Here is a 26365-nt window from a genome sequence, read left to right on the forward strand (position 1 = left end):
CATGTCGTGATAATTTTGATTATTAAGTATAGTATAAGTCAGTAAGGAGCAGTACTACTAGGAATGGACTAGAAATCAACAAGGTCTTTGGGTATATAATATAACAGAAACAGCAATAAAAAGAAAAGAAAACCTGCCTCTCCTATCCTCTTATGTCCACACTAAACTATATAATAATATGAATACAGTAATTCTAAGTCTACAAAATAAGAATAAAAGACAAAACACCACCCAACCATAGCATAATCTCCCTCCCTTAGGCCTCTTCCAAGAGCCAGTCATAAGCGAGAATTATAACTGGCGGCCCTGTAGGCCATGGAGATGTAGGGATCGGTTGCTGATCGGTCGACCCAGTCATGGGTTCCTCGGTGGAGTTGTCGGGATTGGGGGCAGGGGGGTCAGGATCTGGGGAGGAGGTGGAGGAGGTGGAGGAGGTGGAGGAGAGGTTGATATTGGTTGTTGACCGGTCACTTGGTTCTCCTGACCAGCAGAGGACGCAGCCTCAGAGACCAGATGCTCATGTTGCGCCTGGATTCTGTGTAGAGTGGTCACCAATCCATCTATGAGATCAAGTAGTTCGCCGGTCTTTTTAATGATCGGTTGGGTATCGGTCGATGGATTGCTGGTCTCTGTAATGACCGGTGGGAGATTGGTCAGCGGGTTTTCCTTAGACCATTTGATGAATTCATCAACGACTGATTCCAGTCGCTGAAGCCAATGGAGGTGTTTGTGATCGTCCTTTTTAGGGTGGAAATCAGGAAATGACCGGTCAAAGAACGATTCTAGGCGTATAACAACCGGGTGGATCTCTTTGATCTTCACATCGGTAGAGCTCTCAGGCAATAGACCTAGAGACCGTAACCAGTGCTTCGCCCATTCGTGCAAGAAAAAGCCCAGCGTAAACACGAGGACTGTCCACCCATATTTCCAGAATTTGTCCCAGACATTCCATATAGTGACCGGTTGTTGACCGATCCACGGTTTTTGACTCTGATTGATTGGGGTCATGACAGAAATCAGTTTGGTCGTGAAGTTGGCAAACAGGGTATCAAGAAGTATCAAGACAATGACCGGTTGCTGATTGATTGTTGAGGTTCTCTTGCAGCTTGTGAAAATAGTGACTGGTCTATGACCGATTGTTAAGGTTCTCTTGAAAGGCAGCAGAAAATACAGGAGAATAGTAAATAAAGATTTGGATTCTCTCATGGTTTATAGGTGAACTTGGCTTGCAGAATAGCACTAGAAGGGAAAGAGTGTCCCTTGAGACTTCTAATTTAGTAAATCATCACGACATTGGATCGTCATAAGGCTCCAAGGCTGTATGAAGGATCCCACAGAGCTGGTTATTAGTATTAAAGAAGATCTATATCGTTTCATTTCACGCTTTAACCCTTACACGATGAAGCTTGTCCAGGGACAAAAGCCAGTCGTATTTCTTAAGACGTGGGTCTTAGTATGTCCCAATGTTCATCTGTCACAGATCTAGCTAATGGCTGACGGAGTAGCAAATTTGGATATATCCAGTCTACAGCTTCTTTCCTGCCAACACCAGACCTGTGATACAGCTGATGTTGCCCGACCACCACACCACCGAGCGCAAGAAGCTCAGCGGCTTCGATTCGATGTACGAGTACGCCAGGCTAAAGGCAATCCGGGACGCTGTGTACCACACCCCGATGGTGTTGATGGTTTCGTTGGGGACTCCGGCCAAGACGGAGAGGATGACTGGGTCGTCAGCATGGCACCGATGAGGGATGGATACAACGTACTGGCTGCAACAAACAGAGGATAGCCCTCGACTGCGTTTGCGTGCGCTGCCTCCTGGCGCTTGAGCTTGTTCAGTGTGCTTCGGCTCAACTTGCCCGCTTGGACGGCCGCCTCGCCGTACTTGGACAGGTCTTCTCGCGGTGCGACATTGTTGTCGATTCCATAGCGGAACTTGGACCCGCGGGTGCTCATCAGCACGTATGCAAAGAGCCAATTGGCCACCAGAAAGGCCGAGGCATGGTTTGGCGGCTGCTGGCCGGGCGCGGCGCGAAGTCCGAGGGTGGTGAGGATGGCGCTGCAAAGAGGTTAATGCCTGATCATCATCAAAGCTCGGAGTGGCTACATACGACATGTCTCTGTATCAATAAATCGAGTGCGATGAATATGGACTCTCTCCTCGGACGCTCGAGCGCTCTTATATTTCGGTGATCGGCGCATGTGGGTTCTCAACCGACCGAGGAATGAGATCATGGACGCCGATCACTTATGAATCCAAACCCCTCGATGTGCCCGTGTTCGCATGAATCATTGTTTTCTGGGTGTCTCACAGCTCCCATGATTGCAGCGACCGGAGACGCATTGCACATCAACCGAGCACTCCAGTCCCCGGGGGCGCTTTAATGCGCAGTGGTGGTCGGGGTCGCAGAAAAACAAGGGGTGGCACTGCTTGTAATCCTCGGGGCCACAGTCGCTTCGATATACGCCATTGGACCAGCATTGCTTGACATGCATGTTGCAGAAAGCTCCCCTTTCACACCGCTGGTGGTTGTGGATATCGCATGGTTGGCCTACGAGGCTGGTCGCGATTGTGAGATTCTCGTTTCTTGCGTGCTCAAGAGGCCGAAGAAGCGTTTGGCCGACGCCGTTCGCGACAAGCTCAGCTTGGGGAAGATTTTCCTGAAAATCTGCGCTGATGGAGTCACCAAGGAGCAGCAATGATATTACAAGTGCGAACATTGCTGCGACAATGGGACATTCGAAATGCGAAAGAGAAAGAGTAAATACAACCAGAGACTCGAGGGCGGCATGTAGGGGTGCCCCTGCTGCCCTTGCTTCTTCAACATTGCCCCTGGGGATCTCGGGTGAAGCAGCCATGCATGAGAACTTCTTAGAAAAGAAGTATGCATCACATTCACTTCAAAAATCATATATTGTCTCCCGTTATGTACGTACGTCACGGGTGTGTCTATACTGGCCAGAGCTGCATGAAGCGATGCTGATGGCTCGAGTTGGCGCTCCATCCCTTGGTTCAACATCGCATTAGAAGAACGGTTTGTTGGATATCTTCATTATAGTAAATAGACGTCATGATGCCCAGGGCAAGTTCCCCAGGAAGTCGCGATCCCAGAGCTCTGGACCTCCATAGTCTAACCCATCAAACCAACCCCCGAGATCCATGGGCTGCGGCGATTAGCATGTAATCCAAGAGCGCAGAGAGAAGTCGTATAGTACTTACCGTGAAGTCGGTGAGGTCCGTCGACAACAGAGACGCAGGATCCAAGTCACTCGGGGTGCGAGAGGTCGGGGTCAACCCCCCCGGTGCTGTTGGGATCTAAGTGCCGGTTAGTACAGCTCGACCAACAATATAAACACAGAACAAAGCTCACCGATGCAGGCTTGCAATCCCCGCAAGCTTTGGCCTCGGGCCACGGCACACCGTTCAACAGTGCTCGGCAGACGCGAACCGCTATTTTTGACGCAGCCTCGACCTTGCTCTGTGGCTCCTCCCCGTTGATGCGAGACTTGACCGACGCCAAGATGATGTTCATAAAATAGTATGGCTTGCATCCTTTTCCACTCGGATCGATTCGCCTTCCAAAATCATCGGTGATTCGGTCCACCGCCTTGAGCATCACGCCTTGCTGAGATTGGATCATGCTCAAAAGCACACTGGAGTTGGTCCCCTCCATTGAAAGCCCCACGGAATGGCTCATTTCATTGGCCTGGAGAATGAGCTCCACGCAGACGGTGACCGCAGCGTGAAAGGTCTCATCACGAAACATGCCACTGCCCAATTGGGTAATGTGCGGATGGAGATTGGTCTCTGGGGAGGGAGGAAGCTCCATCTGCGAGAGGATTTCAAGGGAATTTTCGAGGCAGATCTTTCGGGAGTACGAGCACTTGGGGAGCCGCGCAACACTGAGCGAAAAAGGCCGATGGAGGGCCAGAAGAAACTTGCGGATGATAAACAGATGCAGGGACTGGGGAAATCGCCGTTGGCCGGCTTCATTGTGCATCATGCCCGAAGCATGGTCGTCAAAGAGGGATTTTACAGTTTGCATATACTGGACAAGCTCCTCGCTCATGCGCAACGCATCATCGTAGGATAGGTCGAACTTCAGGCTATTAATCTTCTTGGCAACGCGGTACCGCAGGGGCAGCGTCTTCGCGAGAAGCACTTGGTAAAAATTCCGGGTATATCGAGTCACACCAAGTGGAGCCGGATCATGCTTCATATCTTCTGTCAAGTCAGCATCGTCCCAGTTTGATGGCGGGTCACAGTCGCATTCGTCCAAGTCCATCGACGGCGGCACGCCACGGTCCAACGAAATCTTGAGATCCAGCTCAACAATTGTGGCCCATAAACGACGACGCATTTCAGACCAGTAGGGCACAGCTTTGCGGAAACGGGTGGGATCGCGGTGCAACCCCATCGTCATGGCAGACCGGATCAACGATCCCGACGAAGCCCAGGCCACATCCCCGTCGCTGGCCACTCCAAGACGAGCGACCAAGAGCAAAGTCTGTATCTGAATCATTCGCAAATCGATGTCGGGGCTCACAAAGGTGCATGAGATGTACGACTGAACCGCCATGATCCACTTCAGGGCAGACTTTTGAGGTGCCTCTCCACCATACTGGTCAGAAGACACATAGAAACAGCTACCGGCCGCCATTACCGCCAGCAGCTGGGCCACAAAAGCCATGTCGGGGGGTTGGATGCGAGCCCAGTGATCGGAGTATTGCTTTAAAAAGGTCGGCACATGTAAAACCCGGTAGGTGGTTTCGAATGTCTCCAGGTACAAGTGAAGCAGCTCATCTGCCACAGGCCGAGGCGGAATCATTTCTTCCAAGTTAAATGCTTGCTCTCGAAACTCCCGTTGGTGATTCTGTGTTTCCCGTGACCAGAGCTCGCACTTGAACTGTTTTACGTCCGTATATTCTTTGTCTTTGGAGTTTCCGCGGTACTTCCGCATAAATATCCCAAGATCGCAAAACTATACACCCCATCAACAAGACTTCTCTGGCTTGCCATGCTATCTCACTTACAAATGATACCGTGGTTGTATAGTGACTGCGACCAAAGTAGCGGGTTTTGGCTTTCTTGCCCCGGAAACTCGCATCGGGCAAAAACCGGACATGATCATCGACCCCAATGTTTTCGGGGGGCTGGGATATTCTCAAGTTGGACCGGACGTCGCTTGTCGTGTTTTCGAGGGTGTTCAAACTAGATGTTTTGGTCAAGGCATTCTCCAGTAGACGCAGCCGCTGCCGCATGTCATGGAGCTCATCCGGGCGGCTGCGTTTAGAGATGCGATGTGAGTTGAAGCTGGGCCCCAGCTTTGAGTCGAAGACAAACATGCCTCCCTTCTCCCCGGATTGATTATCGGAGCCGCTGGGTGGTTGCATCCGCGCGATGGGTGGCGACATGCGGCTGTTCAACGAATCCGACGGCCCTGGTTGTGGACCGGCAAAGACACAGGCGTCCGCAGTCTTGGAACGAATACACTGCCCGCATGGCAGCGAGCGATCGCACCTCAGTTTGCGCCGGCGACATTCTGTGCAAGACAGCGGTGGTCGACGCCGGCGCTGGGGATTTCTTCCCGACTCAGGGTCGGGGGATCGCGGCTCCTGGCTCTCCATTTACAGTAGGATTTATGAAATCGGGGGAGCGAGATAGGCTCAATTTGTGAACACAGTCGACGTAACAATGGCCCCCAACAGCTGATGGCAGCTGGCGGCGACTTGGATGGAGTCCTCGGAGGCCTCAAGCACCTCGCAATCAGGCTCTGTCGATGATAAAGCAAGCAAAGCTCGGTCAGTACTTGGAGATTGAAGGTATCACCAGATTCAACGGCGAAATGTTGAAAACCGAATCCCCCAAACGTGGAAGCACGCAGGACGGCGTCAGTGACGCCTGCTCGGAGATGTTCGGACTTGCCGTATGGGGCATAAATGCCAAGCCCCGAGGATTGGACTGCCTTGAAAAGGTGGCAACCCGATCTTTTGCAAGAGTATTCGGCCTCATCCAGGATATTACTCATACAAAAGAGGCCAGAGCACTGTTTTTTGATATCGAGGAGTATCAACACTCTCGGTGCACTGCTGAGTAGCGCCCTACATACTCCAGGACTATCTCAGCGACACAATCCGTATATCATGTTGTTTAAATACGTGATTTGGATTACATGGTTTTGATTGAAACTACCAAGCACAAGCAATCATACAGCTATTCAGCACAAGGGCCTCCCAAGGACGTTCAGCAAATGCGCAGACGAGGTCATCAGGTCCTAGGGCCATTAGCCAATCTGCCTTGTATCTCCAAGGGGAAATTCGTACTCTTTCCACATGTAATCAGTAATCTTCTCCATATTCATATAGTCCCGAAAATCGCGGCACTTTCCCTTGGGTACGCAAAATTTTCTTGTGAATTGAATCGAGTATTTTGTGCCATCCGACACCCTAGGGGAAGGGTATATATCACATCTAGTACAGACGATCTGCCTCCCGTTTAGGATCGTCGCAAGGGCATTCGTATGAGGGCAGAACATGATTCTTCTGTCCGCTAGGCTCCGCCCAGCTCGATCAGCATAAATGTCGTAGTCAAAATGAAAGATAAGCCGATCTGTCTCATCAAGGGAGACTGATATTGCCAACGTATATAACGGTGTCCCTTGTCGATAGAATACACATTGATGCCACTTTGGAATGTGCTTCGTAATTTCGACACCGATACTCGAATTCTTCTTCGACTTTTGGAGTTCCCGATGGAGCTGGGTCAGTTTCTTCGGTCTGAACTTCAGGCATGGACAGAGGATGATCACCCCGGGCCATTGGCATACACGCCCGGATGGTTCATCTCGCCAATGGCGAAAATTAAATTCACTTCGCGGGTGTAATTTGAGGCAGGCGGCACAATACCTCCAACGTCGGGATCGGAAATATGGCTTGAACCAGCCTTTGGATTCCAGCTTGATCAGAAATCGAGCTCGAGTATCAACATGAATAGTCGGGTCCAGGCCATTAGAGTAGGGATATCGAAAGACGGGCGTTTTCAAGATATATTCGAACGGATGATAGAACGCTTTGCAACTGAAAGCCAAGCAAGCTTGCGAGACCACTGAGAGATAGGGGAAGATCAAGGCCAACACTTCTGGTGGGAGATCGAGTATTGTCCTTTTCTTTCTCCAGAAAACCAAACGAGAGAGAATAAAGGTGATCGCCATAGTCAATAAAAATGGACTGAGTATTACGGGCCAATCTAGAGAAGAAATGACAATCATCGCAGAGATTTCAGGTGGAGGATGTCTATCGTCATCTTGACCACGAGACAAAATTGTTGAGATGATGCTGGAGTTCTGTTAGCTAGCCTCTTATTCTCTGCCCTTAATTCTCGTTTCCCATGACGATGCATCCTCTTGCTGTGACCTCCGTCAAATGTTTTCAGTTCTGTTGATCCGTCGATCCACTTCGCGCGCAAAACTCGACGATCTTCGTCCAGGGGCGAGAGAAATCCACGTGATCTGGCGGGTGTGAGGAGCAGCTTGTCTGCCACTCCTCCATGTCTTCTCCATTCGACAATGCCACCCAAAAGTGACGCATTCCCCTACCGTAGGGGCTCTGCGGCCTCGGAGGATGATTTCTTTGACATCCCGGACGAAACATGCCTGGCCTTGGTGAAGCGGCAGCTGCGTCATATCCGCACCTGGGTTGCTCTCGCAGTCTTCGCCTTGTTAGTTGTGTGGCTGCGTCGTGCGCCAGCGGCGCCCCCGCGGCCGCGCTCCCATATTAACTATGATGCGGTCGATTGGTCTCGCTTTGCATACACCCAGTATGCGACGTCGGAGACCTACCTCTGCAATTGCGTGATGGTGTTTGAGGCCTTGCAACGGCTTGGGAGCCGCGCGGATCGTATACTTTACTACCCGCAAGATTGGGATTTGATCATAGATTCTCCTGAAGACCGCGTGAGCCAGCTGTTGCTCATGGCCAAAAATGAATATAACGCCCAGGTGGTGCCGGTGAAGATCGAGGGGGTCAACCTGGATCGAACTGGTAAGTTCAAACGGTACTGAAGTGCGACTTGTGCGGGCTAATTGTTTTGCTTTTGGTAGGCTCCAAGCAGTCTTGGGACATGAGCCGAGCGAAACTGTTTGCGTTTAGCGAGACTCAATACGAGCGAGTCATCCATCTCGACTCCGACATGATCCTGCTGCAGAAGCTCGATGAACTGTTCTTCCTCCCTCCCGCCATCGTTGCTATGCCCCGGGCATACTGGCTTTTGCCCGACCAGATGCTATCATCCCAGGTCGTCGTCATCGAACCCTCCTACCGCGAGTATAATGCGTTGAACGATGCCGTCAAGGCTGCCATGTCTGGCCAAGTCCAGTTGGGCCAGTCTAAAAACCGGTACGACATGGACCTTTTGAACGACCGGTACCGTGACAACGCCCTGGTCCTCCCCCACCGGAAATACAACCTCATTACCGGAGAGTTCCGGACCAAGGATCACCGCAACTACATGGGGAATGAACACGAGGAATGGGATCCCGACAGGGCACTGGCCGAGGCAAAATTCGTGCACTTTTCTGACTGGCCCTTGCCCAAGCCCTGGGTGATGTGGCCACAGAAGGAGCTGGCGGAGATGCAGCCCAAGTGCGACAACAACCCAGGGACGCCCGAGGAGAGTGGCTGCCGCGATCGCGAGGTGTGGAAGAAGATTTACGATGATTTCCGACACCGAAGAAAGGTGAGTCTGGCGTGTGATTCAAGCATTACACGTGTGCTGACCCCTTCCCAGGATGTGTGCAAGCTGCTCAGCTTTCCCGCACCGGTCTAACGACTGGGGATGGGTCTTGGCCTGCGGCGTATATAAGCATATTCGGGGTTTGGCGTTTAAGTTGGTGGTAGATTATTGTACAGGAAGATTGATATCAAAGGGTTTTCCACTTGCTGAAATGATATCTCATCTCAGGAATCGACCGAGGCAAACCAATGGATTACCCATCATGGATATCCACATGAATGACCGTCTCACATTCAAGTGCTATCGCCCGCAACAGCACTCAATCCCCTTCCATCACCTAAGAGTATCCCATCCCTCTCCTCCACCAATGCCACACCCTGCGCCGTTGCATCCAACTCCCAAAATCCTTCACACTCTCGACCTCGGACAAGCCCGAGGGTAGATCATCGGTCCCTTGATCTGACTCCTCTGGTTCCAGGAGACCCGGCCGGGTCACTAGCTGGAAATCTTTGTAGCGGAGCTTGCGCACAGCGCTCACCCACGACTCGACCTGCGTCTGGTCCTGCCCTTCGACGTACATGATCCCTGGGCAGCCACCGGAGCGAAGAAGCACAGCACATTGGTGAGTGTTCGCAGCACGCTTGAGTACTGCAACTTTCTTACGGGAGGTTATATGATGGGTGCGAATGAGGGCATGATAGCGCATGGTGTGACAGGATATGGCTGCGAAGAAGGTTGGGAATTGGCAATACTAGGGGAGAAGGTCACGTGTGGGCTATTCTGTTTTGGTTTTCAATCCTCGCCGCTTTTAGCCCAAGTACAATGGAGCATGTCTATATACTCTTGCAGATATATATATATATATATCAGCCCTGAGAACTGATATCTTGGACCCAATAGCAATATAAATTAGAGTTACTTATAGTATCAATCAGATGGAAAAACTCACTGAGACCATGGAATACCAGCTCTATAATCCGGGAAGCGGGTTATGCCGAGTCTCAGTGTAAGAGGCCATGGATTTTGTCATGTTCCCAGAATATCCAATTCAAGAAAGGATGCCACTGCGGAAATAAAGCCCCAGTCCTGAAAGAACAAAAGCATGTACCCCCCGAGTCCCGGCAATACGTGACGCCGATGTCATGATGAGAGAGCCCGCTTTGCCACTCCCCTTGTGAGGTATATCAAGGCAAGAAGACATAGAGATTCGTCCGAAGATCATCTTGCTAAGTCTCTTACCTCGATGTTTCAGCCCCCTAGTTTTTTACGTCAATCCACCATGTCTCACGCCGAGGAAGCTCGAAAAGTTATCGGAGACCTCTCCAAGCAGAATATTGATGACCTGGTGCGCCCGTCGAGCTTGACCGAGCAGTTGGAAGAAGTATATCTCCTCTGTTTCATTTCTTGTGGGGCCACACAGACTAAGCACGCGCACAGTCGGTTCGCGGCCACATCCACCAGGAATTGACAAGTTGGATGTTCTACCGCAAGTTGGCCGCAGACTGTTCTCGAGCGAATGTGGCGCTGCACGGTTTTGCCATGTAGGTCGCACCAAGTGTGATCATGGAGATGGGGGGGGATTCGGGGTTAATGTCTTGTTGCAGGCTTTGGGAGAGGTCGGCGCGGGAGTGTCTGATCGACATGCACTGGCTGGAAAAGTACCTCGTCACCCGCGGGGGCCGATGCAAACCCACCAACATCGAGGCCCCCACCTGCGAATTCTCCGACAATCCCGTGGAACCCGTGGCGCCTTGCAAGGAGGCGTTCCTGACGGAAAAACAGTTGTTGGAGGACCTCGAGCGACTCTGCTCGCTGGCCGAGAAGTCCGGGGAGAGTGCTCTGACTGAAGCCATTCAGACCCGATTCCTGCGCAAAGAGGCCAAGCATGTCAAAAATCTGGGAGATTTGCTCAAGCAGGTTGCTCGAGTGTCAAAGACCCCGGGACTGGGCCTACATCTTTTGGACATGCAGCTGCGTAACCACAAAGGTGTGATGCCATGGACTGTGCTCAATGACCCGGACCGCCATAATGAGGCCGTGGAGCTGGGGATTGGTCTGATGAGTGAGGGACTGGAACGCACACAACTGGGCCATGGAAGCCACTAAGCGGCCTGAATCCTGATGACGGTAAGATTGCAGGATGGAAGTGAAGATGAAGATGAAGGTGATCGATGAAAGATGATCGGAGAATACCATGTGGGGAAAACTGGAGCCCCGGTGGATCTTCTCTCGCCTTGGTTTCCTTTTTCTGTCGAAGAGTCAGCGTCTTCTAGTTCCACTTGCGCTGGAATCAACTGGATCAACCGGCACGTCTTGTCCAGGATCTCTCTGCTGATGAAGAGAACAATCACAAAAGAAGATGGTGTTCAACTCATGGCCCACTCATCCAGACATGAGCATTGGCTGCCCTTTTCGGCTCGACTTGCGCTCGGATGTCTTTTGGATAAATACCGTAGAACGCCAGGTTCGCTGTAGAAACACGCTGAAAATATCGTGAGAATTGGTAGTTGGTCGGCGATTTGAAATCCCACGGGTGCACCATCCCCGCTCGTCTCCATTCTCATCCGCATGGCACGGGCTTTGCCCCCAACCCGGACACTCACCACACAGACAGTGGTCCACGAGTGTGTGTATCGCATGAGGATGAGGAGGTCATTGCCGACATTCATCGTACCTTGACGGGGAAAAGTCACCCAGGCCATGACTACTCCGAGCTACACTCGTCGTTTGACAAATTCCTCGAGGAACAAGTCCAAGGAGGCAAGAAACGATCCAATCTCGGAGTGTGTTTTCAAGCCGTCTCGACGTGGGGTGAGGGAGATGGCCATGCCGATGTGAAAACGGTGGGGACAGCACTGTGGCGGACCCTCACGCAGCAGGACATCTACGAATGGACCATCCAGCCGTGGATATCCAGAAAGAAGCCCCAAGATGGCCGTCCTCTCATCCGAGACTTCTCGGGTGTGGTTCACAGCGGGGAAATCATGCTGCAAATGACGTGGTTATGTGTGGGAGGAACCCAAGAGCTAACACTCAACCAGCGTTCTTGGACGCCCGGGAGCTGGCTGCTCGACCTTCCTGCGGACTATCGCTGGCCAACACTCATCGTTCTTGGGGGTCACCGGCTCCATTGATTATTCTGGCCTCAGCCTGGAGGAAGCCAGAAAACATTATCGTGGCGCCGTGGCCTATATTTCCGAAGACGATGTGCATTTCCCCACGCTGAATGTGCGAAAGATACTCGAATTTGCGCTGCAGAGCAAGATGCTTGAACACTGCTATGAATGAATTCTACAATATCTTGAAATTTAGGGTCATTTATTTGGCATGTATGGATATCTGGAATAAAAACAGAAAAGAAGAAGAAAAAACCTATGCCAGAGAAAATATCGAAGTGCTTCAGAAAGTCATCTACTCCTCCTGGTCATCGATCAAGTCATCATACCAGGTCCGGATGGCGTCCTGTTCCGTACCGGTGAGATTCCCCACGTCGGCCAGCTTGACGGCAAGATTGTGAACACTCGCAACATGCTTGCGAAGGTTGTTGGTGGCGTTGAATCCCTTCTGGAAGTAGATCGATCAATAACCGGTCATGGAAGTGCAAAAAGTTAGGGTCTACTTCGGTTCACTTACCTTGCCGCGATGACATTGGGGCCACCGGCACCAAAACTCGCCATGGTATACAGTTACCAGGCCCTCATCGTCCTATTGTAAATACAGCCTATCAGTAACCACATATGACCGGTTGTTTCTCCTTGCTCTTCCATACTCGCCTCTTCATATGGAGGGAAGCAAAGCTTGTTTATCGTTCCCAGACGAACGTATTCGTCATAGGCAGGACAGTTTGACAGGAAAATGGGGAGATCAGGCATTTTGCATTTTAGATTGGTTGGAGATCGGTCGAAATAGTAGACGGGAGCGGGAGCGGGAACGGGAACGGGAACGTGCAGAAAGTACTGTAAGAAGGTGAAATGCCAAGACCGGTTTTGTGGGGGGGAACGCAAATCACGCTATACCTATTTAGGAATAAACTTGTGGTCTTCAGATACCCTAAAACCTAAAGGCTGCCCTGCCCCGATCGTGAAGACCCTCCTTTTTTGTATCACTCATGTCCAGCTCGCTGCTGGTCGATGGGTGTGGAACATTGGACCAAACCCCCTCCGAATACAAAACTAACCGAAGACTGACCGGACAGGGCAATGGTCTGGGGGTCCACGGTTGTCACCCAGCAAGCCATGGAGTGGGAGATTTCCGTCACTCAGTCAGCTACTAGCATGAGCTATAGTATTCTGCTGCAGGGTTTGGGGGGTACCTTTGCCGTTCCGCTCATTGAAGCCTATGGTCGGTAAGTACCTGGTCGTTCTGTTTAGCCGTGAGACCTATTACGTGCCCACACAGCAAGGTCCGATGCGCCCACGGATTGCATCTTACTCTGGCGTTGGTAATACTCAGTTCTCGAAAATATCCGCTCTAGCATACTGGTGCCGGACGGTTGTGGTTTATGTGTTCAAGTTCCCGCTACTAATGACGGGTGAGTTGCAAGTAAATGAGGGTCGGTTGAAGCATGAAGACTGATCAATGTACCGTCCATAGGCTTTGCTACTCTGGTGACCTTCACTTAGCCTATTGGTAAGCTTGGAGGGAATTTATCCATGAATGTCTGCGCCTTCTTGCTAACGGATTTTAGGCATCACGGCCACTGTCGATACTTTTTTGCATAGCCCTCCCTACCTGTTCAACACTATCCAAGCATCATCCATGCGTTTTGCCGGTATGCCCCTCAATCTATGGCCCTTTTAGGTCGCTTGCTCACTAGCACTCAGGATGGACTTTCGGTCACTTCTTTAACGAGTGGATCTTCCGTCATTGCCGGGCAAACTAGCGAACCGAGTACCGGATGCATGGGGTCTGACTCCCAATTGGCAGTATGGCTAGCGGCTTGCTCACCTATGGACTAACCATGCATTTCGGCAAGCACTGGATTGGGCTGGCCTTTGGCTGGATCATGGTCAACATCGGCATGGTGGCCACGATTGTGTGAGTGTCAATGTCCAGCACACAAAAGATCCTGACAAAAACAAAAACAAAAAAAAAAAAAAAAAAAAGACAAGAACCTAACGCTTCTGGATAGGGCCATCTCAGCCTCAGCATACGCGTTGGAGCGATACCCTGAGCAGTCCACTTGTGTATCAGCGATCCTCAACATGTGGCGGACCTGCGGTGGCTTTGCCGTGGGGTACTTAGCCAGCCTGGATCGAGCACAACGGTCTTGGACTCGTGTTTGGTATCCAGGCGGCCGCGGTTTGTGCAGCTATCATCTTGACCATCACCCCGGTATTGCTGTGGGAGCGATCCAAACAGACATTGGTCGAGGATGTCGAAATAGCATGATGCACGAAGAGACACAAGGCTTGAAATCGTATACGAGCGATGACTGGAATGAGTAGAGGTTTAAGGCCTTGCTCTAGATATTGGGAAAAAATTAGTAGGCCAAGAATGAATCCTGATCTCAAACATATCCACGAATCGAGAGCCCCGGTGGCGTTCCAACCACCATTCTCCCGCCACTGCTCGCCATGGACCATTCCACAGTTGTCATATTGCCACTAGGATTCAGAATACCATGGATGAAACGCATTTGGGGCCATGTCAAATGTGTCACATCCAATTTGACGTATTTTACATAATCCATGTCACGTGATTCAAACCTGGCTCCCCAGGCACCAATCTCGACGTCAACTCTCACGCCACAGCCTCGGGAACACACGCGTTTTCCCTCCCTTTTCCCCGTTCTCTCCATGTCACTCTTTCCAGAGTTTACCGATGATGACACTCAGCATCTGTGCACTAAGCCACCAACCTCTTTTGAAACAAGATCTTCATCCCCCCTGAGACCGAGAGTCCCCACATATGACGCACGCGTCCAGTGGGTCTTGGGCCCTGCCACCGTCTTCGAAGTCTCGTTGGTTCATGGGCCGCGTTTTGGCAAATCCATACCCAATCAAGCCGACGCTGGTCACGATGCGACCAAATCAAATGTGTCTGCTCTGCCGGCCCATGGATCGACGTTGAGGAACTCGTTTGCTCCCCCACAAGGGACGGAGCGGATCACACCCTTTCTTCACTTCGAGCGCGGCTTTTTTTATTTCTTCCCTCCTCCTCCTTCTTCCTCGATGGCTTGGCTGCATTCCCCATCTTTTCTCTAGATCGTTGGCCATGGCGACCGGTTTTCCACGACGGTGGCTTCTCATCGTCTCTCCGTTCATTGCAATTTTTTTTGTCTATCATTTCTATCTCACCCCTACCTCACAACCTGCCACACAACCCATCACGCAACCTCCGGTCGCCCAAAACCCTCCAGCTCCCGACCACGCGCCCGGACAACCCAAACCAAACCCGGTTGTCGGACAAGAGAAGCCCAAGGTAGAGCCTCCGCCCGTGGAGTTTGCGTCGAAAGAGGAGTTATGTGGGAATTTGCCACATGACATGGACGATGTCCTGGTCGTCCTGAAGACCGGAGCGACCGAGGCCCTCGAGAAAGTCCCCGTGCACCTCCGCACCACGCTGCAGTGTGTGCCGCACTTCGCCATTTTCTCCGACTACGAGGAGACCATCAATGGCGTGCGAACCCAAAACGTCATCCGCAACGTCAAGCCAAACACCTTGCAAAACGAGCCCGAATTTGGGTTCTACCATCGCTTGCAGAAGGTGGGCCGAGAAGGACTGACCGAGGCCGAATGGGGAGACCACACCAACGGCCCGCTGGGCAAAGTCAACAACCCCGGATGGAAGCTGGACAAGTGGAAGTTCCTCCCCATGGTCGACAAGGCATTCGAGACCATGCCCAAAGCCAAGTGGTTCATTTTTCTCGAAGCCGACACATACATCGTGTGGCAGAACGTGATCACCTGGTTGGCACATCTGGACTGGAACCGACCGTACTACCTCGGCAGCCCGATGCAAATCGGTGACATGCTGTTTGCCTATGGTGGAGCTGGTATCATTCTCTCTCAAAACGCCGTGCAGCAATTGCATGGCTACACTGCCAGCAAGCAGGAGGATTTGGAGCGCATGACCGCTGGCGAGTGGGCGGGAGACTGTGCCCTGGCTCGGGCTCTGGGCGATTTGCAGATTCCCTTGACTTGGGCATGGCCCATGATGCTGACCTCTCGGCCGTGGGAGCTCGATCACTTCAGCGAGGGCTATGGCCGTCAACCGTGGTGCTATCCCGTTGTTTCGTACCACCACATGACTGAAGAGGATATCGACTTGATGTGGCACTTCGACCGGGGATTTTTCAAGAGTGTAAGATTTTTTTTTTCCCTTGTTGGTTACTTTTCCTTCTGTTCGCTAATTTGGTTCAAACAAAACAGGGCAAGAATGCGCTACTGCTCCACGGCGACGTTTTCCGCAAACTTATTCACGACCAGTCTCTCCGCCAACTGGACGAATGGGATAACCTCGCTGGTACCGTGATCGATTTTGCAGCCCCAACTGAGCCCTCACTGCAGGCCTGCGCCGAAGTCTGCGCCCGCAACAGCGAATGCCTCCAATATACCTTCAATAAGAATGACCGTGTCTGCAAACACTCCGCCACGGCCATGCGTGGTATTCCTAGCCCCGGCACCCAGTCCGGTTGGATGCAATTCCGCATCAAGAAACTCTTGAAATCATTCCAGTCCTCGTGTGGTCAAGTGGAATATATCTTTGAGTGATTCATTCGTTCTACTACCCCTTGTCTCTTTTATTGAGGCCCCTGTGTACATATATACCTATGCCCTTCTCTTGATTGTTTTCTTTTTTTTTTCTTTCTCTTTTTGCATGTCTTTCCCAAGAGGTGTCAATGTGGAGATCATTGGCGAGGCGTTATCTCGGGCGCTGTCTTTCGAGTTGTCTGTTTGGACAAATCAGACTTCAGGACCCTGAATCATTTCCTTGCATTTACTGGCATTCATTTCCAGCGCAACAAAAAACAAATACATCTAGATATATCTTTCGAGTCATTCCATGTGTTGGATCTGTAGGAACACGGCCAGTCCGAATCCTAGTAAGAATTATCTGACATTGGAGAGCACTCTGCTGTGCAAAAGCACAGCAAGACTCAAAAGGCTCTCAGTACAGGCAGATTCCAAAGCACGGCAGTAAGTATATATCACGGTGGGTGCGTTTTTCCCGATTCCATCGAGTCCGCCGTGCTGGATAGATACATGTGTTCACCAAGCGGAGGGAGAGCCATATAACTCGAGTAAGACGGTCCATCTTAAGTGTGCTATGACAATGGCCCGAGGCCTGCATATGGCGGGCAGATAGATTTCTGGACCGCTCTGCAGCGCAACGGCAGACGGGATTGTTATATCAGAGACAACTCGACTAGGCAGGCCGGTCGATCCGCTAGAGATACTCCTCGGACCAGCGTCTACCCGGGTCCCGGGATGGTTCAAAGTAAGTGATGAGAAGGTGTTTGTTCCACAGCACACCAAATCAACCACCCATGGTCTCTTCGGGACCTTCCTGGAATGTCTCCGGGAAGAATCCTGGGGGCGGCCAGATATCGCCGATGGAAGGCGGATGGACGAGCGGCTGAGAGCCGACCAGACGGTCCGGATCATGGCAGAAGGCCTGGAAGGTGCTGTCATCAAGGAAGCCAAAGTCTTTCAGGCCAGCTTCACGGTTGGTGGCCCACTCGGTGGTGTCGAGATACGCCAAATCCTTGAAAATAGTATCGAAATCGCCGATGGCTGCACGGGGTTCGTGGTAATCCGCGTTGGTCGAGGGAAATGCCATACCGTCACCGGCCGGAATGGATCGATCATTGGGGGGAGGGTTACCCGATATCATCGGGTTCGACGTTGAGGAATCGGAGGTGGGAGTTTGCGGATGCAGGCTACTAGGGGGGTAAATTGAGTCGGGTCCACTGTGCGACACGATCTTGTCGGGTAGGATAGGATGAGGCCCTTCCAGCGGTGGTTGCAAAGACACATCCATCATAGCTAGATCCGTGTCTTTGGGAGTCATGGATTGCCCATCCACGGGAATGCTGATATCGAGAATAGATGAGGCATAGTTTGCTTCGCCATTCGGAGCAAGACCGCGGATGCCAGGTGGTGGCTGCATAGAGCCTGACGGGGGAAGTGCTGGTGTATTCCCGACGGGCCCAGAGAAGGCAGATGTCGGTGCTGCCGGAAGATCCCTGGATGATTGCCATCGCTCCATTGCAGAAACCAAAGAACTATACACCGGCCACGTCGAGCTTAGAGCAGTCGTTTTCTGGCGAAATTCATCGGCCCATCGGGCAAAAGGGAAATTGTCGGGCGACTCAACGGTGTGTCGCAGTGTAAATGCCTGCTCAGCGATAGTACGCAGGCCAAATTCGAAGAGTGGTGGGAGACCACACATGGGAAAGTTGTCCAAATGCTGGCAGATCATGGCCAGGCCTCGGTATAAGAGCTTCTTTGCACCCTCTGTAGCCGGCCGCTGCGATCGGGGCAGACCCTGTTCTGTCGGGATGAGGCGCAAGTACAGCCAGAGAAGTGTGGCCCCGTAGGTCAATCCAAGATAGCTCTGGTGTGGGAGCAAGGCCGAATGTCGTTCCGGGTAGATACTCTCGGGTCCAATCAACCGACATCCCAGGGGCAAGCTGTCATCCCACTGCTTCAGATCCATCACTAATTGCTGCGCAAATGCGGCCGGCTGAAATCCCGTTGATACATTTCGCGAGATCTTGTTGAGAACACTGGCCAGCTCGACCAAGCGGTTAAAGCAACTCAGGGCCAGTAACGGTCCTCGGCGCGGAGGAGTTTTGCCTTGCGCAGCCCCCATGGTTGGGAGGACATCCACCCAAGAGTTCCACTCCTCCAGCCCATCCTCTTCCAAAAGACCTACGGCAGCCAGGTCACTGGGAGGGACAGATGGGCACCGTGAAAGGCGAAAAGAGAGCAACGAATCGACCACGAAGCATCCCAGAAAGACCGCCTTACTTTGTCTCATGCCATCAGATGGTCGAGCATCCGTCATAACCCCTAGCTCCATGGCAATGGCCATTCGTACTGCTTGGCCACTCAACAACCAAGCTGCCGTCCAGTCCTCCAGACCCATGTTGACGAGGGTCAACAGAAGCAGTGCCTGGATATGGCCTAGCTCGTAGCGCTCTTTCTCTGAGGGTATCAGACTGCGAGACAGAGCATAGTATTCCTTTGCAAGCGAGACGGCCCCCGGCCCCGCCTGCGCGGTGGCCGGGGATTGGATGATGGTATAAGTCAAGATCGCCCACAGCGCAGCGTGGTCACCAGATCCGGGCGAAGCTGCTGCAACAGAGACGGGAGCGCTGGCGTAGAGGTAGGAGGCGCGAAGAATGTTGTGCTTCGCCACGACAGGGAACCACGAATGCGTGACTGCGAAATAGATATCGAGCAGCTGTGACGTCTGAGGCGGCAATTGCAATGTCTGGGTGCCGCTGGCGGTGTACGCATTAGCTCGACTCTGGGGCTCCGATAATCGAGGTCTTTTCACGCCCTGCGGCGCGCTTGATGGTTCGATCACGCGCGGCGCGTCGGGGCCCAGTGGAGTTGAGCTGTGAGCGACCCGGAACCCCCATTGACCTTTGGCGTCATCATTGGGGTTTCGCGATCGCTTCCCGGTCGTCGCGGGGAGTGTGTCGGGGTGGGACAGCATTTTCTCTAGTGCACCAAACAAGCGACTCGTCTTCCACGTTTCATGAAGGCTGTCAGAAGCGCTGTCTTCTGCCCACACCGACATCACTCTCTCCCGACGACCGGCCGATTCCGCTGTGGTCCCCAGCATCGCCAACATGGTATCCTCAAAGCCATCGATGTTGCAAAGCGATAGCGCCCACAGCTTCTCCAGGCCGCGGACGTAGCCCTCGGGGAGACCGCGTTTCTTCGCATGCGGGTCGTACGAACAGGTCTGGCCCGAGGCCCGACAAGCAGAACAAGTTGGTCGGATACCGTCGCATTTATCCTGTGATCAATTTTCTGGGTCAGAACGGAGAAGAAACAAGGGCGATGACAAGTATGTGGCGATTTTGACGGTGATTCACTCACCTTCTTGCTGCGACACCGGTCGCATGCTCTGGAGACCCTCTTCCTTCGAGGGGCTTTCTCGGAGCCCTCATCCATGCAGAGGGTTTAGAGCAGCATGCATGCCATGTAGGGGAAAAATCCAGGCAAAATGAGGGTGCCAGTTGCAGGGTATTAGCTGGGGAGTTCAAGCGCGCGGCCTGTCGCGCATGCCGGGAATATCAGAAGCGAAGAGCCGGGGATGCGGAAAGACGGGGAAATTACGCAACAAACCGGTGGGACTCGGATTGTCCAATTGAAGGGGAAAGAAAGAAATCAATGGATTGAAGAGTACAGAGGGAAAAGGAAAGGAAAGGAAAGCGAAAAGTCGAAAAGACAGCAAATCTTGGAGGTTGCAGCCCGGCCATCGGCGCAAACCCTCGGGAGATCCCCACGTCTCCACGGTCACTCGATGTATGTACATTGAGGTTTTCTATGTGTTCTCGGTTCTTATTTCTTGAGATATTCTTTTATCCTTTGTCTTATGCTCTCTATAATATGGTCAATCTGAATATCTATTCAAATATATTCACCGGTTGACCTACTATTCTTCTATACGTAGACATCTGACATAGTATGTCCTTGATATCCTTCAAATCCATGAATATCTACCATGCTGGTCTCCACGAGTTCCCATGCCGGCATCCCGAGTCTGCTTCTTTCTATCCCTCATTGTTTTCTTCTCCGAACTGTCTTCATCCGAAATAGCCGACGGACATCCCGGGGACAATTCCTGGGTAATTCATGGAGTTTCCCTGGATAAGTCTTTTGCCGCCCCACGGCTCTCCGGGGAATGACATGGACGACCCGCGAGTCCCCCCAGGTGAAGCTCCTAAGAAACGAGGGGCAATTGAAGTGGTATACTCACATATTCACCCAGTCACTGAAGGAAAAGAAAAGACACGTCATTCCTTCGCGCAATTCTCACCTGGGCTTGACCTTCTTTGATGCACACCCCCACACGGCATGGACTTGGATTGTCTCTGATCATGGCACCCGCAGACTCGATTTAGTTACTGCGCCATTCGTCCATTCATTCTCTCCATCCTGCCAGTGATCCCGACGCTTCCGTCGCATGCGCTGAACAACGTGCGCGTTTCTCGGTCACCATGCATCACTCCGAGATCGCGTCACGCACCTTCGACCGCGACGCATCTCTGGTGCTAGTCGGCATTCGAGGATGCGGCAAGCGTTCGCTGGGGTTCGTCGCGGCAACGGCCCTCAAGCGGCGCTTCATTACCGAGGATCATTACTTCAAGGAAGTCACGGGCGTTACGCGACATGAATATCTGCAGCGCTACGGCAGCCAGGAGTTCCAGCGGCGTGATATTGAAGTCCTGACCATGATGCTCGACAACCACCGGTCTCGATGTGTCATTGAATGTGGACTAGGCAGTCTCACGCGGCCCGTCCAGGATCACCTCCGTCGTTACGCTACCACCAACCCAGTGGTTCATCTGGTGCGTGATATCAACTACATTCAACAACTGTTGGGTCTGGACAACCAGTCAATACGTCTTCTTCGCGAGGGCGATCCAGTGCACCGGACGTGTTCCAATTTCGAGTTCTACAATGTCGAGGACCAAACACGCGTCGGGATTCCATCTGATGGCGGAAGTCCCGATCGACGATCCGCCGACTATTCATTCAAGTTGCAAGATGTCAAGGAAGACTTCACGCGGTTCGTACAGTTTATCACCGGGGCTGATGTAAACCATTCGAGCTACGACTCTCCCTTTGTCCTGCTGGAGACACCACCAGAACTTCGCTCTTTCACCCACGCCATATTGGTGCGGTCCTCTGATCTCATGGCCAACACAGTCCATCTGGAGGAGCTCGAGTCTGGGGGCGATGCCATCGAGCTCTGCGTCGATCGTTGGGATCCGGACATGGCGGTCACCGTCAGCAAGCAGGTGTCGTTGTTGCGTCGAAATGCGCGCACTCCTGTGATCCTCTCCGTCGACCCGTCGTCCACGGGGATCAAAACCGTGGATTCTCCAGCGTGTTTGAATATTCTGGAGCACGGTCTACGTCTAGCGGTGGAATACTTAGTCGTGGATCTAGATCAAGATCAAGCCCAGCTAGCCCAAATCGTGCGTGGCCGGGGGAAGACCAAGATCATCGGCCAGCAGATTCTCAAGCCATCTTCTGGCATCACCTGGGGGGACAAGAGCTGTGTCGCTCTCTACCACGACGCAGAAAAACTTGGCTGTCAACTAGTCCGCCTCCTTCGGGTGGCTACCGAACGCGAGGACAACGCTGCAGTCGCAGAATTCACGAATAAGATCCGGTCACTTCCAGGAGAGCACCCGCCACTCATCGCCTACAACATTGGCCGCTTGGGGCGGACCTCGCAAGTGTTCAATTCGATCCTGACCGGAGTCACCCACCCAGCCATCACATCGACGGGCAATGAATACGACCCGCAGATTGCATCGCGTGATGCAGTGCGTGCCCTCTTCCAGAGCTACATGCTGGATCCGCTGCAATTTTATATCCTCGGCGCCAGTGTTGCCTACAGTCTATCGCCGGCCATGCATAATGCCGCAATACAACACTGTGGCATGAGCCACACCTACAGCATCCCAGACTCGCCCTCCCTCGCGGCGCTCGAACGACTGGGCCGGGACCCGCATTTCGGGGGAGCCAGTGTGGTCCAACCGTGGCGCGTGCAGGTGTATCAAAAGCTTGCATCCAAAAGCCGACATGCCGAGGCGATCGGAGCCATCAACACCATCATGCCATTGCGGGGTCGGGCCGACGGAACCATGTTCTCCCTCCAGGAACAGGCCAGCCGGCGCAATCAAGCAGGCCGTGTGCTGGGGTGGTACGGCGAAAACACTGACTGGGTTGGCATCATGACCTGCATCACCCGCCATCTCTCCCCACGCAACGCCATCAGCGCCAGGACAACCGGCCTGGTCATTGGAGCGGGTGGGATGGCGCGGGCGGCCATCTATGCCATGCTCCGGCTGGGTTGTCGCAGGGTCTTCATCTACAACCGGACCCAATCGCACGCGGAAGACGTTGCGCGACACTTCAACTCCTGGGCGTCATCTCAAGTGGACTCAGCCGAGGTGGTGCGTGTGCTCCGGTCCACCCAGGACGACTGGCCCATCGACGCCTGCCCGCCCAGTCTGATTGCATCTTGTGTGCCCGCAGACCCGGACCGCGATGAGCCCCCGGCCAACTTCGAGATGCCCATGCAGTGGCTGGGAAGTCCTACAGGAGGAGTGGTTTTAGAGGTAAGTGTAATTGTACAATTGCATGCATCTGCGACTTTACTGATGAAGGTGGGATAGCTGGCCTATAAGCCATTAGATACGCCGCTTCTCCGACAGATGCGCCGCATCCGCAGTGAAATGGGGCGACCCTGGGTCTTGTCGGACGGGTTGGAGAATGTCACAGAACAAGGGATTGCTCAGTTTGAACTGATGACCGGCCGGAAAGCCCCTCGCCGATTAATGACCCTGGAGGTGCTGCGCAACTATGAGGGAGAGAGTGGACGGTTTGACGAGAAGACGATTCAGGCCCGGCTGGATGGCGCTGGGTCACCCATTGGCTGGGTGAACAAAGAATAGAAGATACAATCAATATAACATTATAGCAGTCCAAGTCTCCAGCAAAAATTACCCTCATCTTGCAACGTGTGGGTAACCCGAGCAAAGCTGGGAGAGGTTCCTCTGGTTCGTCAGGTACCGGTACCTGCGAGGCGGTGTGCTTCGTCCCCCCGAGGTACCGTGACCCGGAGCTTCATTTTCTTATCTTTTGTTTGGACCTTAACCTTTTCCCTCTTTCTCTTCTTCATCAGGAGAGTCCTAATCAATATAGACCTCATGAATTGGCTCGAATACTGTTCCCCTATGCCCGGTTTATCGGAGCCGGCCGAGTCTCTCGCCTGGAAGAAACGAAAGCGAGATCATGAGGAGACGGTGACCTTGGCTCGTCCGTAAGTGTTATGCCTCTTTCTACTACCCTCGAAGCTGGAAACCGTTTACTAACCGGTTTGGCCTGTTCTTTAGCTCGACCTTTGGGCCTCCATTTCGGGCGGATCGTTCTGACGGCGACCACAACGACCTCTCGTTCCGGCCGCGGTGTCTTCCTCGTAAACGCCGACATGTCCAACCACCCTATCTCACTCTTCCTACGCCGCAACCTTCGCTACTCTCACCCAACGTCTATGGCTCACCCGCTCCAGACCCATACTCTCCGCCCGTATCCCCCAAGACTATCGTCCCGCTCTCATATCCATCCGCCCCGCCGTCGGCCCTCCGGCCCTGTCACATCTGCCATCGCCGGCCCACCACCCGCCAGGTCCTGGATGCTTACGCCGACTGTGATCTCTGCGGTGAGCGAGCCTGCTTCATCTGTCTTCGTCAATGTGACGCCGTCCCCTGCGGAGGCTCCGTCGGTCTCTCCGGCAACCAGTCGAATCCAGCTCTGATCACTCCTCACGGCGACCTCAATGGTGATGGTGAGTCTCGACGGAAGATCTGCTCCAGCTGCGCAGTCGAGGGCGTGACCGAGACCGGCGTCGAAATCGTGCGGTGTCTCGATTGTGTGCGTGGTCATTCAACTCCCTGGTCTGCCTCGTCTCTGGCTTCTGGGTCAACATGGGACGGGATGCGCCATGTTACCATGAACGGATAACCGTGGGCAGAATTGTGGAGCCTGCAATCCTCGACAGATGCCTCGATTACTTTTGGGTTTCTGGGTTTATGAAGAAGAGACGACAACGACCCCATTTTTCATTGCGATTGATTCATCTAGCCTGGTTTTATTGGGGCCACCTCTGGGTGTGGTCGTATAGGAGTTGGATGGCATTCATGCACGGCGGGCTATGATTTTTTTTTTTTTTTCTCTTTTCTGTTTTCCTCTGATTTGGGGCATGGCGATACCATTTATTTTCCAACCATTTTGCTTTAGTCTGTTTTGTTACCGGCGTCGCATAGTGATACCAACCGAGATTCTATAGGTACTTGGGTATAAATCCATCAATATAATGACAATTGAACTATCAAGAATGAAATTTATGCAAACTATAGACAATACACGATGCAAATGCAAATGCAGATACAGACAGACCTCGGTCGATGCTCAGAGATAACCACAAAAATCATCGAGTGGTTCGTTGCTCAGCGCCCAAAGCGCATCTGAGCCCCGGCATAGTGCCACAGCCCTCGCATGAACCCCTGGTACTCTACAGCCTCTCCGTACCCGGTCAGCGCATGGCTACGGTCCCCGGTGCAGTACATTTCTGTTAGACGAAGCTGCCAGGGAGGATACCCGTCGAGCTTCAGGAAGGGACCAAACACCAATAGAAGATCCGGTTCCGGTCCGATCGTACAATACCCAGACCCCGAATCAGATTGCAGAGGCTGGGAGGTAATCTCGCTGACCTCCGCGTCCACAAGTTCTGGGGTGATGTCCGCAGGGGACAGCTTGCCGTTCTGTGACATCTCGGTCAAGGTTTTGGTCAGGTCGACAAGAGTCTCACGGCCGTCCGTAGACGACAAGAGAAGAAGTGTGAGGGAGGGGCTATCGAACTGAGGGTCTGGTGCGGTGCCATGGACGGGATGGTGGGGTGCAAAGAGCTGCAAGCTCGGTTGTTGAGAAGGAGAGCCATAGTAGGAAGCAAGCTTGGTGGTGATGATCTGGTGTAGGGCGGGAATACAGGATTTGAGGACCCCTAGTATAATAAGTATAAGCAACCCACCGAGAGACAAGAGAGACGACACAAAAAGATGCCATACCAGTTTTCTCATACACACTGAGCTGCGGGATCCCCGCGCAAGCACTCCAGGCGGCCAATTCAGCCACCTCGTCCATCAACACCGTTAGGGCGTCATCCTCGGTCCGCAAATTCAAAATGATACTCAAATGCTGTGGCACTCGTTTGAGGCCTCGGACATCCTTGCGGATCAGCTCGGGCGTGCGGTGGTGGTGGTAAACGATAGCGAAGACGCGCTCAACCACGGCATGGTAGGCCTGCAGCAAGCGCACGATTACCCCGAAAATGATATGAGTGAGCGCGTATGTGAGGTGGTGCAACTGCGATTTGAGGAATGTGCGGATGGGCGTCTTTCGTGTCTTCGGCCGTCGCTGCGACGTGGGCGATCGTTTGGAACTGGACAGATCGGAGGGATCGGGCAAATATGGCTTCAGCAAGGTCTCTCGATCGGTGGCAGAGAGTTTGGCTCCGCGAGAGTGGATCTCGTCACGGAGGATCTCGCGGTCTCTTTGGGAGACCATGACGACGGTGGGAGAGAGAGAGAGAAAGCGGGACGTATTCTTGTCGAATGGAACGCGCAAAACAGCTGGATGTGTGTAATCGGTAGTCTGAGAATTGTCGAGGATATTCAGGATATTCAGGCCAGATTGGCAAGTTGGCTGGCTGCCTGGAATCTCGTGGATGTCACTTGGAGAAGATCGTAGATGGTGGCAATAGCCTCCCCTGGTGGAAATACCCACCGCATCTCCCGACCCTCGCGCATCCCAGCTTTCCCCGGATTCTCCAATTCCATTGTCACACTGGATGCTCCTTCATTGTTTCCTT

The 26365-nt window shown here is 52.8% G+C and overlaps 14 protein-coding genes across 14 annotated transcripts; 7 read left to right on the forward strand and 7 right to left on the reverse strand.

The window, feature by feature from the left end:
• Positions 1-354: 354 nt before the first annotated feature.
• NUU61_007569 (uncharacterized protein) lies at positions 355-1008 on the reverse strand (the record flags this gene model as incomplete). The annotated part of the gene is made up of 1 exon (XM_056658094.1): positions 355-1008. One exon carries the CDS (start codon positions 1006-1008, stop codon positions 355-357), a length of 654 nt encoding a protein of 217 aa, XP_056508387.1.
• Positions 1009-1525: 517 nt separating this feature from the next.
• NUU61_007570 (MAPEG family protein) lies at positions 1526-2119 on the reverse strand (the record flags this gene model as incomplete). Its single annotated transcript, XM_056658095.1, has 3 exons — positions 1526-1725; positions 1770-2062; positions 2115-2119. 3 exons carry the CDS (start codon positions 2117-2119, stop codon positions 1526-1528), a joined length of 498 nt encoding a protein of 165 aa, XP_056508388.1.
• A 374-nt stretch (positions 2120-2493) lies between these two features.
• On the forward strand, positions 2494-2706 carry NUU61_007571 (uncharacterized protein; the record flags this gene model as incomplete). The annotated part of the gene is made up of 1 exon (XM_056658096.1): positions 2494-2706. One exon carries the CDS (start codon positions 2494-2496, stop codon positions 2704-2706), a length of 213 nt encoding a protein of 70 aa, XP_056508389.1.
• Positions 2707-3072: 366 nt separating this feature from the next.
• On the reverse strand, positions 3073-5631 carry NUU61_007572 (uncharacterized protein; the record flags this gene model as incomplete). The annotated part of the gene is made up of 4 exons (XM_056658097.1): positions 3073-3168; positions 3224-3319; positions 3375-4985; positions 5038-5631. The coding sequence occupies 4 exons, from the start codon at positions 5629-5631 to the stop codon at positions 3073-3075; spliced, it is 2397 nt and encodes a 798-aa protein (XP_056508390.1).
• A 1937-nt stretch (positions 5632-7568) lies between these two features.
• NUU61_007573 (uncharacterized protein) lies at positions 7569-8827 on the forward strand (the record flags this gene model as incomplete). Its single annotated transcript, XM_056658098.1, has 3 exons — positions 7569-8043; positions 8103-8737; positions 8789-8827. 3 exons carry the CDS (start codon positions 7569-7571, stop codon positions 8825-8827), a joined length of 1149 nt encoding a protein of 382 aa, XP_056508391.1.
• Positions 8828-9071: 244 nt separating this feature from the next.
• NUU61_007574 (uncharacterized protein) lies at positions 9072-9440 on the reverse strand (the record flags this gene model as incomplete). Its single annotated transcript, XM_056658099.1, has 1 exon — positions 9072-9440. The coding sequence occupies one exon, from the start codon at positions 9438-9440 to the stop codon at positions 9072-9074; it is 369 nt and encodes a 122-aa protein (XP_056508392.1).
• A 573-nt stretch (positions 9441-10013) lies between these two features.
• On the forward strand, positions 10014-11868 carry NUU61_007575 (uncharacterized protein; the record flags this gene model as incomplete). Its single annotated transcript, XM_056658100.1, has 4 exons — positions 10014-10115; positions 10172-10275; positions 10339-10796; positions 11345-11868. The coding sequence occupies 4 exons, from the start codon at positions 10014-10016 to the stop codon at positions 11866-11868; spliced, it is 1188 nt and encodes a 395-aa protein (XP_056508393.1).
• Positions 11869-12145: 277 nt separating this feature from the next.
• Positions 12146-12606, reverse strand: NUU61_007576 (uncharacterized protein; the record flags this gene model as incomplete). Its single annotated transcript, XM_056658101.1, has 3 exons — positions 12146-12298; positions 12368-12439; positions 12556-12606. The coding sequence occupies 3 exons, from the start codon at positions 12604-12606 to the stop codon at positions 12146-12148; spliced, it is 276 nt and encodes a 91-aa protein (XP_056508394.1).
• A 236-nt stretch (positions 12607-12842) lies between these two features.
• On the forward strand, positions 12843-14181 carry NUU61_007577 (uncharacterized protein; the record flags this gene model as incomplete). Its single annotated transcript, XM_056658102.1, has 8 exons — positions 12843-12868; positions 12930-13079; positions 13133-13175; positions 13357-13363; positions 13422-13505; positions 13558-13585; positions 13661-13771; positions 13866-14181. 8 exons carry the CDS (start codon positions 12843-12845, stop codon positions 14179-14181), a joined length of 765 nt encoding a protein of 254 aa, XP_056508395.1.
• Positions 14182-14950: 769 nt separating this feature from the next.
• On the forward strand, positions 14951-16449 carry NUU61_007578 (uncharacterized protein; the record flags this gene model as incomplete). The annotated part of the gene is made up of 2 exons (XM_056658103.1): positions 14951-16039; positions 16108-16449. 2 exons carry the CDS (start codon positions 14951-14953, stop codon positions 16447-16449), a joined length of 1431 nt encoding a protein of 476 aa, XP_056508396.1.
• A 766-nt stretch (positions 16450-17215) lies between these two features.
• On the reverse strand, positions 17216-19869 carry NUU61_007579 (putative C6 transcription factor; the record flags this gene model as incomplete). Its single annotated transcript, XM_056658104.1, has 2 exons — positions 17216-19711; positions 19795-19869. The coding sequence occupies 2 exons, from the start codon at positions 19867-19869 to the stop codon at positions 17216-17218; spliced, it is 2571 nt and encodes an 856-aa protein (XP_056508397.1).
• Positions 19870-20918: 1049 nt separating this feature from the next.
• On the forward strand, positions 20919-23390 carry NUU61_007580 (repressor protein; the record flags this gene model as incomplete). Its single annotated transcript, XM_056658105.1, has 2 exons — positions 20919-23054; positions 23112-23390. 2 exons carry the CDS (start codon positions 20919-20921, stop codon positions 23388-23390), a joined length of 2415 nt encoding a protein of 804 aa, XP_056508398.1.
• Positions 23391-23672: 282 nt separating this feature from the next.
• NUU61_007581 (uncharacterized protein) lies at positions 23673-24459 on the forward strand (the record flags this gene model as incomplete). The annotated part of the gene is made up of 2 exons (XM_056658106.1): positions 23673-23758; positions 23832-24459. 2 exons carry the CDS (start codon positions 23673-23675, stop codon positions 24457-24459), a joined length of 714 nt encoding a protein of 237 aa, XP_056508399.1.
• Positions 24460-24944: 485 nt separating this feature from the next.
• On the reverse strand, positions 24945-26061 carry NUU61_007582 (ditrans,polycis-polyprenyl diphosphate synthase; the record flags this gene model as incomplete). Its single annotated transcript, XM_056658107.1, has 2 exons — positions 24945-25498; positions 25563-26061. 2 exons carry the CDS (start codon positions 26059-26061, stop codon positions 24945-24947), a joined length of 1053 nt encoding a protein of 350 aa, XP_056508400.1.
• Positions 26062-26365: the final 304 nt, after the last annotated feature.

The sequence above is a fragment of the Penicillium alfredii genome, assembly GCF_028826965.1.
Source record: "Penicillium alfredii strain IBT 34128 chromosome Unknown utg000010l_segment0_segment0, whole genome shotgun sequence".
Taxonomy (NCBI): domain Eukaryota; kingdom Fungi; phylum Ascomycota; class Eurotiomycetes; order Eurotiales; family Aspergillaceae; genus Penicillium; species Penicillium alfredii.